The sequence below is a fragment of the Medicago sativa genome, chromosome 7 (genome assembly GCF_051527215.1).
Source record: "Medicago sativa cultivar Bolivia chromosome 7, Bolivia_mono, whole genome shotgun sequence".
NCBI lineage: Eukaryota > Viridiplantae > Streptophyta > Magnoliopsida > Fabales > Fabaceae > Medicago > Medicago sativa.
The window spans coordinates 100762042-100773047 of NC_140755.1; the positions used below are offsets into that span (position 1 = coordinate 100762042).

The 11006-nt window shown below is 33.0% G+C and overlaps 1 protein-coding gene, 1 long non-coding RNA gene and 1 other non-coding gene across 3 annotated transcripts; 2 read left to right on the forward strand and 1 right to left on the reverse strand.

Annotated features, from left to right (window-relative positions):
* Positions 1–231: 231 nt before the first annotated feature.
* TRNAI-UAU (transfer RNA isoleucine (anticodon UAU)) lies at positions 232–305 on the reverse strand. Its single transcript has one exon. It is a non-coding gene; the product is annotated as a tRNA-Ile (tRNA).
* Positions 306–458: 153 nt separating this feature from the next.
* On the forward strand, positions 459–1440 carry LOC146911264 (uncharacterized). Its single transcript, XR_015019352.1, has 2 exons — positions 459–732; positions 1213–1440. It is a non-coding gene; the product is annotated as an uncharacterized LOC146911264 (long non-coding RNA).
* A 6273-nt stretch (positions 1441–7713) lies between these two features.
* Positions 7714–10294, forward strand: LOC146911265 (putative mannan endo-1,4-beta-mannosidase 9). Its single transcript, XM_085723941.1, has 5 exons — positions 7714–8283; positions 8707–8901; positions 9258–9380; positions 9492–9685; positions 9796–10294. Exons 1-5 carry the CDS (start codon positions 7858–7860, stop codon positions 10148–10150), a joined length of 1293 nt encoding a protein of 430 aa, XP_085580067.1. The 5' UTR covers positions 7714–7857; the 3' UTR covers positions 10151–10294.
* Positions 10295–11006: the final 712 nt, after the last annotated feature.

The following is an 11006-nucleotide window of genomic DNA, read 5'->3' on the forward strand; positions in this document are numbered from 1 at the left end:
ATAGATTTAGGTAGGAGGTAGAGGAATTGATAAGAAAATAAAAACAATAAAAATATATAATTAACATGTAATACAGTCTTTTGCTAAAAAAAAAAATGTAATACAGTCTTGTAAAGGACAAGGATTGGATTTTGATTGTACAACATGAATGATGAATGATTTTGAGTCCTCGATATATACAGAGTATTTCGTAACAGGATTTGCGTTTAACCCAAAAAGAAAACCAAAGCATGGTCCCGGCGGGGCTCAAACCCGCGACCTTCGGCTCATAAGACCAACACTCTAACCAACTGAGCTACGGGACCAGCTGATGATTGTTTTAAATTTATATAATATTTAACCTTTGGAAATCAGAGTTCGCGTTGCAATTGAAGCTTTTTAATCTGGAGCTGGCACGCGTGTACTGACTCACTTTGTGTGATGCCTGCATTTTTTCTAAAACTAAATTGTTCCATGTCAAAAGCATAACCATGATTAAAGACAGATACCAATTGCAAAATAAGAGGCTTTAGCGGAATTATGTGGAAAAAAAGTTCCAATTAAGAGCTAGAGCTACATATAATGCATGTCCAGGATAGAGCTTTGTGTGTGATTTTGAAATGCAACATAAAAATATTCTTAATTTTGTTTAACAGATAAAAGACATTCCTGAAATGACACGACCATTACAGTCTAACGATGTTGATTTACAATATGAAGCAACTTTTTGGTTTTGTGAGCAATCATCAACAGGTATGAATACAACTGATCATGTATTCAATTTAGGATGTAATATCGGTTTCTTATGTTATGCCTAACTTATATGATGACATTATGTAATGTCCCGAGTTTTAATTTACTTCAAATAGTGCTACACACTATATAAGGCCTGCGTGCGAGCGAGCTTTGCTTAAATTATGATGTAGTTCATGTAAGTTGTTAATTACTACTCAGATTTTAACATTCATCGACACAGTGCAACTTTGTTCAGGAAGTCTCTCTTCTAGGTGTAAAAACTAAAAAGAACAAAAATCAATAATAAGAATGACATGTGGTGGAATATATATTGCCGTGTCCATGGAATTGTGGGAAATATTGATACATGCAGTTTAGAACACTTGGGGTTTATTAGAAAATTAGTTGATGTGTATAAAAATATTGTTATTTACTTTTTTAGCATTCTGTGTTGTGATGAAAACTTATGACATAAGTGTATGATGGACATTGCTCTAGGTGCTTGGTGAGGAAAGGGTGCATCAAGGCATTATGTGATCTGTTGATATGTACAGAACAGACCCCGAGGTTGTGGCAAAATGTCTGAAAGGATTGGAAAACATTTTAGATGCTGGAGAATTTTGCAAGAAAAGGGGACTAAATAAGCCCTCTGACTGTGGTGGTTGGAAAAGATTGTAAGTTTGAAGAGCTATGACAACAATGAGATTTGTAATAGTGTTGTGGAGATTTTAGGGAGCTATTGTTAGGGAACTTAATCGCAACGTTCATATTAGTGGAGGAGGTAGTGAGCAAAGTTTTTCTTTCTGGCCCAACCTCCCTACAAGTGGTTTCAATCTTTTTGAAGAAAAAAAAAGAGTACCTATTAATTAACTAGGTCTCCATGTTAATCCCTGTTGTTTTTGGATTTCCAAACTGTTGTATTTGGATTTCCAAATTTTATTATCTACCGAAGTTGTTACTAGGTTGAGTCACGACCAGGTCGCTCTCTTTAAGACGTTTCGTGGCACTACCCAAAGTTGTGCAAGGTAGACTATCAACCACGCCGCCTCCAGGATAAAACAAGTCCAGCTACAACTGTTCGATTAACTACTGCACTGTAGAAAATCGTTCGAGAATTACACCCTCAAATATGGTACTAAGACCACTCTTTAATACTGAAACCACTTTAATATGATATTATTACCATTCTATTATGGTGTTGAGACCACTCAAATATGACGTTACCACCATTCTAACTTTAATTTCTTCAAACTATCAATATGGTACTACGACCACTCAAATATGGTGTTACCACCACTTTTCCTCAAATAGAAAAATATTGAAATATTTTATATACCGTTAAGATCATTCATTCTTAATTCCGATGGGACATTATTATTCCAAAAGGGACTATGATCTTAATAGTACTCTTTATTTCGAAGGGACTTATATTATCGAATGGACTATGTTTTTAAGACCATTCTTAATTCCGAAGGGACATTAAACCGAAAAGGGACTATGGTCTTAAGAACACTCTTAAATCCGAAGGGACAGAAAAAGGAGATGAAGAGAAGAAAGACTCGTCAAAACAAGTCAAGAAAGGGAGAAGAGAGAAAGAGTTCCCGACAACTCAATGAAACTCTTTGGTGTGTGGAATGCACTGTGTGAGCTCTCTATTTATAGAAAAAATTCACAACTAATAAGTGAGAAACTTTGGGAACAACTAATACATTACTTTGTCATTAAGTAATTCACATATTAGATCTAGTACAAAAATATTTCAATTAAGTACCAAAATATATTATATTTAGTACAAAAATATATTATATTATGTACCAAAATATATTTCAGATCAAGCACTAAAATATATTAGATTGCCTACTAAAATATTTCAGATTGTATTCCAAAATATTCTAGATTGTGTTCCAAAATATTTTAGCAAAACTTGGGGACTAAGAAATCACTTTCTAATAATGATTAAATTAATTATTTAATTTATCATTTCCAAATGATAAAATATATATCAATATATTTATTTTTTCTCTAGTGCTTACTTCGTTCACATAACTATGTACCCTTATTAGAGGTACACCCCCACTATATAAACACTACTAATGTGTGTGTTCCATCCGATGTGGGACTTCCACTTTTTTCAATTCACACAACACTAGTTCTACCCAACATAGGAATTTGTGTTTAGTCTTTTAACTCAATTTCCACACATGTTCCAACAATCCCTCTTTGAAGTGAATTTAGTTTATTAAATTAAATGAAATCACGATGGATCACATATTATTATTTAATCTTGACAATTATTTAATAAAACTTTAGAGTCTTATAATGTAAACTCAAAATCATGATAAATCCATAATTTTAACAAAAACAAAAGTTACACTTTATAGCTTCTACTAAATCAATGTCACCATAATTTTTATAAACTCGCGGTAACACCATGAGTTTGACAAACGCATGACCCTCCATCCAAGCAAACATACACAAATTGGTGTATCATCCAAAATATTCAGGTCAAAGATTAAATTCAGATTTAATGTCATGTTAATCTTCTTCTTTTTTTCCTTCTATTTTTTGGCTCTCAAATGTCAAAACCCTCGTTTTCACCAAAACCAAATTCATATTTAAACCCCCTGTATGTATTTTTTTCCACTCGAGCTTATTAGTGCTCCTCGCACGGGCTTGTTGGTTAATAATATTTTGCCGATTCAAAAAAAAAAAAATTAAACATTGAAGAAGGCCAGAATTTAAAATCAATTCCAGAGGACAACTTACCTTGTGGATTCCCTAAGGCTTTGTTTGCGAGTTTGAAGGGGCAGGGTTTGGAAAAAAAAGGAAGGAGTAAGTAGAAAAAAATAGAGGACATTGGGAGGAGGGGTTTTAGGGGGCCTGCTTTACTTCAAAATATAAAACCCTCTTCATTCAGTAGAACTAAAAATTTGTGAGTTCTGCTCTTTACCCAACACATTTTGCTCGCGCCCAACTGAACTTCCTAAAATACCCCTGCGTGAGTTAACTCACGCAAGTGTTAATTCCAGTGTGAGCTAAGTTGCGCAGCGCATGTTAAGATGCATAATTTTTAACACATGCGTGAGTTAACTCACGCAGGGGTATTTTTGGTATTTTAGTTGGGCGCGAGCAAAACGTGTTGCTAAAGAGCAGAACTCAAAATTTGTATTGCAGGAGGGTTTTGGGGAGGTTTGGGGGAGTTTATGTGAATTCTTCAAATTTAATATATGTTGTTGTAATATTCTTAAAATTAAAAATATATTAATCATAAGTATTAATTTATCACTCTCTAAAAAAATACTCTTTCAAAAAATGTGAAAAATTTATCAATTTTCCTCTATATTTTTGTACCCTTAAAACCCTTCATTCCCCTCCCCTCCAAACAAAGCCTAAGTAGCAATGCAACAAGTAGGCCTATAGGAATAATTAAAACAAAAGAAAATGGAAAGCATACATAAATTAAAATAGTTAAATTTATCTATTTTCCTCTATGGACTTCCAACTCGAGATAACCTTCTTCGTAGGGGAATTATTCATCAGGATGGCACTTTTTGCATTGGGGGGTGCGGCTGTGCTGAGACTGCAGCTCATCTCATTCTTCAATGTGAAGTCTTCGGTTCAGTGTGGCACTATGTTTATCGGTGGGTAGGCATTTCTTTTATTGCTCCAGCTACAATAGGCGACCACTTTCAGCAATTTGGTCAGTTGGCAGGTTTGTTGAGGTCTACTCATTCTTTTATGACATTAATCTGGCATGCTTGTGTTTGGGTTATATGGAAGGAAAGAAATAACAGGATTTTTCAGCAAAAGTTATTGACTTCGGATCGTTTAGCAGAAATGGTCAAGATTATGTCTTTTAATTGGCTTAAGGCAAATATGCCCAGCTTTGCCTTCAGTTATAATGACTGGGGACAACATCCTTTATTATGCATGGGTGTGCTGGTGTAGCTTTTTGTTTATGTTCTTCTGTTATTCGTTTTATCTTTTGAAGTAAGACTGTAACTAAACTCTGTTTATGTTGGGTGTTCTCTTTTGCACATCTTGTGCGAGATGAATCACCTTTGGTAATCTAATATATTCCATTTTGGCTTGTTCAAAAAAAAATCTATTTTCCTCTATATTTTTGTACCCTTAAAACCCTTCATTCCCCTCCCCTCCAAACAAAGCCTAAGTAGCAATGCAACAAGTAGGCCTATAGGAATAATTAAAACAAAAGAAAATGGAAAGCATACATAAATTAAAATAGTTAGAAGTTGGAGACATGTCAACAAATGCAGGTGACGGCATTTAGAATTAGTTATGTTACGTGTTTGTTTTTTTGCACAAAGTTACGTGTTTGTTTGATCTCACGTTAATATATGCTCCAATAACCTCAATTTTTTATGGAGAAAGAGAAGAAAAAAAAAATAAGAGACGCCATTTGTTCACAAACTTGTGGAATAAAACTGCTCATAAATTTTGGGACTATACTTAAATTCACAGGAAAAAAACCACAAAAAACAAAATTTAAAGGAGGCTGGTGTCCTATGGTATATTCGTATACGTTATTAGTAGTTGGTTTGAGGCAATACATGCAACTTTCTTTTTTATTTTTTTCGTTAGAAATATTGTATAGTTAAAGACAAACAAACGATAAGAATGAAGTTTGAGTCAATGTTCTCATGCAAACTACATCTTTATATACACTACTCTAAATTCCACCATATACGTTAATTAGTTACATCTAATTTTTAGGAGAGGATATTTGGGCTTATTAAATTAGTTACATCTAATTTTAAAACAACATGTTAATACAATAACTTTTTCCAATATATCTCACACTAATAAAAAAAGTAGTAACTTTATGTATGCGATTTGGTTTAATTTTAAAATATGAATTGAAAATCCGGCATTCAAAAACATTTACAGTATTTGAAATTAGTACGATCTTCAGTTTGAGAGAAATTGGATTAATTTCTCAGTTGATAGGAGCATTGTAAAATACAAGAATTTTTGGCCACTAAATTACTTAACAAAATAAAAAATGAAGATGATATATTTAAACTATGATTTAGTTGGACTTTTTAAATTTCTAAATAGTCGAGAAGTTTAATTTAGTCAAGACACGTGAATTTTTATTAAAATTGCATATAAACACGATCAATTATCTTTCTTAATATGTGTAATTTAATAATTCCTAAAAAAAGTGTAATTTAATCATTTTTCCTTATAATTCATTCTTGTGGGAGTATGTGATAATAGTAGGATATATATGACATAAATTAATAGATTTTTTTTGGTACCGTGTAGTTTTGTTGTATAAAGGTACTCTAGTGAGAAAAAATAATTTAAAATTACTTTAAACTAATTAAATATAAAAAAATGACATAAAATTTAATAATTGAATGGTGAATGTGTGCCTAACTAAACTCTAGGGCGTCCTCGTGAGCTTGTCTTGTCTCAGTTGGTATGAACAATGAATAATATATGCAAGGTTCGAAGTTCGAACCCCGGTCACAAAAAAAAAAAAAAACTAAACTCTAGGGCAACAGAAGTTTCACTAACTTAATATTCAAGCTAACTAAAACAATATTTTTTTATCCAATGAGACGATATATATATATATATATATATATAAGGGGCATATCAAGTGAGAATGGATATGTTATGTGAGAATGATAGGAATAATTATCAACCATTGGATTAAAATAAATGGCTATGATTAAAAGGCTCCAATTTAATGCTACCGTGGTTCTCCCTCTTTCAATCTCTCTTTCTACGTGATTCTCCCTCTTTCTATCGTCTAATATTCTTTCTCCTTCTTAGTTCCACTCAACCCAAATACCAGATCCGTGTTTCCTATTTCGAAGGCTAGAACTTGGATCAATGGCTGCACACTTTTTTAACATAATTAATTGACACAATTATGTTTTACGATTTAACCACACTCTTTATATTTTTTATTGCACTGTTTTCACTTCATGATAAAGAAGCTCCAAGAGGAAAAGGAACAATTTCTGAAACAATTGAAGTGGCTAATAACAAAGCATCCAAATTTGAGAGAGTGATGTAATAAAGATGAGAATGGAAAGAAAAATAAAAGAATAATAAAGGGAGAAGAAATAAGAAGAGGTCACGGTTGTGGAACCTGAAGAAGAGACATGGGAGAACACATAAGTGGAAACGCAGATGTGAGGGAAGAAGAAAGGTTAGAACGCGAAGGAAGGGATGCACGTGGGTTTTGGGGGTTTTTTCACATTAAATTGGAGCCTTTTAATCATAGCCATTTATTTTAATCCAAGGGTTGATAATTATTCCTATCATTCTCACATAACATATCCATTCTCACTAGATATGCCCCATATATATATATATAACATCAAAGTATTAGTATATCTAACCACATTTAACGATAGTCACCAATGATTCATCCATCTTAAGGTCTGAGATTTGCTGTAGTCACCGACCGCATGTAATCACATATTTAGTGATTGTGTGACCGTCTGATCAAAATTAGACGATTCAAATCTCAAGAAGTTTAAATATTTTTAACGTTAAAGAAAATTAATTAAAATTTGGAGGATATTTCAATCTTGTTGGAACGGTCACAGTGAATGATTGCGCGTGAATGTATGCGATCAGCGAATCCAATTTCCTCCACCCTCCCTAGATGCATCATCATAATTTAGGAAGAATTTAAATAGTACCATGCACCATATATCTTCATGATTTTGACTTCACCGGGTCCAATTAACGTAAAGTATTTTTTTTGTCAAAATAAAGAGTCCAACTAATAACGATACAGTCCATGCACACGAAACTCAACGGCCAAATAAACTGAATTTGAGGCTCATCCTAGAATATGGGGTCCAATAAAAAAATAACTTTTGATTGAATTCAACCAATTACAAACTCTAGTTTTTCGATGGGACCCACTGCATGGCATGAAGCTCATAATTGTTTCTCATGCTACCTTAGTTTGTTCATCTCCGTCTCTATATAAACATCACGACACTTTTACATTTTCATACTAAACAAACAAACAAACAAAACAAAGTTTAGAATCTCTCAAACTTGTGCTTTAATTTGCATTTAGAATCTCTCAAACTTGTGCTTTAATTTGCATATTTGTTCTTTCTTTAACTAGTTTTTTATTTTGTAGCCATGGGCTTCAAAAACTTGGTTTTTTTAATTTTTGTGGTGACAATATTGAACGTACTTGTTGGTCAGTATGTGAATTGCAAGGGTACTAATGGTAATCATTATCATCGTCGTACCCGTCATCATCATCAACATCATCGTAACTCAAACACTCACTTAGGCAATAGTGAAACTCTTTACCAAAGCGGTTTTGTTCAACGAAATGGAACTAGTTTTGTTCTGAACGGAAAACCATTGTACTTGAATGGGTTCAATTCGTATTTTTTAATGATTGCAGCATCAGACCCATCAACAATGTCTAAAGTTACTACAACTTTTCAAGAAGCTTCCCAAAATGGTTTAAACTTAGCAAGAACATGGGCCTTCAATGATGGAGGTTATAAAGCTCTTCAAATTTCACCCGGTTCTTATAACGAAGATATATTCAAGGTATTAATTAGTTGCATCTTATAATAATGGTCATCTAAATAAATTTATGTTTTGCTTGTGTTGTGTATGTGCATATTAGATTCACATACACATATAATTAGATGTTCATACATATTATATACTTATTCAAAGTTTTATTTTAAAATATATATATATATATATATATATATATATATATATATATATATGTACTATTAAACAAAATAAGATTAGCGATGAAAACTAAAACCACTCTTTAATTTTCTCTCCACTAAATTTAGTGACGGGTTTAGAGATAAATTTCACGTTTTTCTTGTCTAATTCCCCTTGCTAATATGATTTTTTATTAGTGATATATCAACTTAATTGACTTACTTCATACGTAAGATTTGCATGGGCTAAACTTAATTCATATATATGACTATTAATTTGCGTATGTTGTAGGGATTGGATTTTGTGATTTCAGAAGCAGGGAAGAATGGAGTGCAATTGATATTAAGTTTAGTGAATAATTGGAATGATTATGGTGGAAAAAGTCAATATGTGAAATGGGCCAAAGAACAGGGTCAGAACGTCAACAATGATGATGATTTCTACGTACATCCTATTGTTAAACAATATTACAAAAACCATGTTGTGGTAAGAATATAATGAGGAAAGACAAATACGGATCTTTTCCAAATGACTGAGCATATTATATTATATGTATAAAAAGAAAACTCAATAAACTCTAACAAGTGGAGCTACATCCAAAACAAGTAGTCTCTAAAATTTAAAAACTATATTACTCCCTAAAAAATTTAAAACATCAATAGTCTTGAAACAAAATTAAGGCTAAACCATAAAGAAAAAGAGATACATGCAAACACATACATGCATGATATATATTCACTATTTACAAAGTTTGATAAATTCTCACGAAAAAATAAATAGACACAAACTTTAACATAAAGTAATATGTGGAATTTTGAAAAATTTGATTGAAATGTGTACAGGCTATTTTGACAAGAAATAATACTATAACTGGATTGGCATATAAGGATGACCCAACCATTTTTGCATGGGAGCTTATGAATGAACCTCGTTCTCAAAGTGACTCTTCCGGCAAATCATTTCAGGTTTATTTCCTTACATAGGTTTTGTGTCATTATCTACCTCTTGTCAATATATAGTAGTTGTCAACATATATAAATTTACTAAAAGTTGCTAATTAACTATGTTAATTACAGGATTGGGTGAGTGAAATGGCTGCTTATGTGAAATCTATTGATAGCAACCATTTACTAGAAGTTGGTCTTGAAGGATTTTACGGTGAATCAATGCCGGAAAAGAACCCCGGGTATGGAGTTGGAACTGATTTCATTTCCAATAACCAAGTTCCTGAAATTGATTTCGCCACCATTCATCTCTACCCGGAATCATGGTAAATAAATCCTACATATAGTAATTTTTGTTCATCTATTCAACATATATTAATTAAAATAACATGAATAAATCCTACTTAGTAATCTATAATGTGAATTATGGATCCAGGGTATCAAGTTCAGACGAAGCTGTTCAAGATGCATTTGTTGACAAGTGGGTTCAAGACCATATTCAAGACTCTAAGGACATTTTAAATAAGCCAATTCTTATTACTGAGTTTGGAAAGTCTTCAAAATCTTCAGGGTATAGTGTGGAAAAGAGGAACAGTTACTTTGAAAAGCTATACGATTTCGTATATGATAGTGCTAGCAATGGAGGAGCATGTGCTGGTGGGCTTTTCTGGCAGTTCATAGCTCAAGGATTGGATAGCTTTCGTGATGGATATGAAGTCATACTTGAGGAGAACCCTTCAACTGTTACTGTTATTAGTCAACAATATAAGAGAATGTCAAATCTTAAATAGCTACCATGATAATGTTTGAAAAACATTCTTTCCCGGTTATCAAATGATCCAGTATTTCTAGCCATTGCATGGCATAATGTAATGTAATGTAATGTTATGATAAGAATAAAGAATTTGAATAAAAGAAAAGGAAATGTTACATGATTTATTGAGAGTTCTGATTTATAGTAGTTATTGCTTTATATCAACAACTCTATGAGTCCATAAATTAGTCAAAAACATGTCCACAAGAAATGTTGCTTCAACTATAATTCAGACGGCTATAGCTAGATAGTTTACAAGTCCTTTTCCAATAATATAACCTACTCTCAACTGTTGATCTCATGCCAAAGATTAGTAGCTACAAGAATAGAATTTGTAGTGAGATCTCTCCGATGCCAATTTAGGTGGGCTAGTTTAGCTTCTTTAAAAAAGAATTTGTAGTGAGATGATATACACCAGAGGGGAGAGAATGCAGTTCTGCTTAATATACAAAAACAGCCAATACACATGTTGTTTTTCGTTTTAAAATATACCGAACGAAATTACTGGGTGAGTCACGACCAGGTCGCTTTCTTTAAGACGTTTCGCGGCACTACCCTAGTTTGTGCAAGGTAGACTAACAACCACGCCGTCTCCAGGATAAAACAGCCCAGATCACTGTTACGAGTATATACTGCACAGTATATAGTCGCTCGAGAATTACACCTCAAAATATGGTTCAATCGTTTGATCGAAGCCACTCGATACGGTACGTGACCGCTCTATTCGAAACCGTATGGTTCAATCGTTCGATCGAAGCCACTCGATACGGTACGTAACCGCTCTATTCGAAACCGTATGGTTCAATCGTTCGATCGAAGCCACTCGATACGGT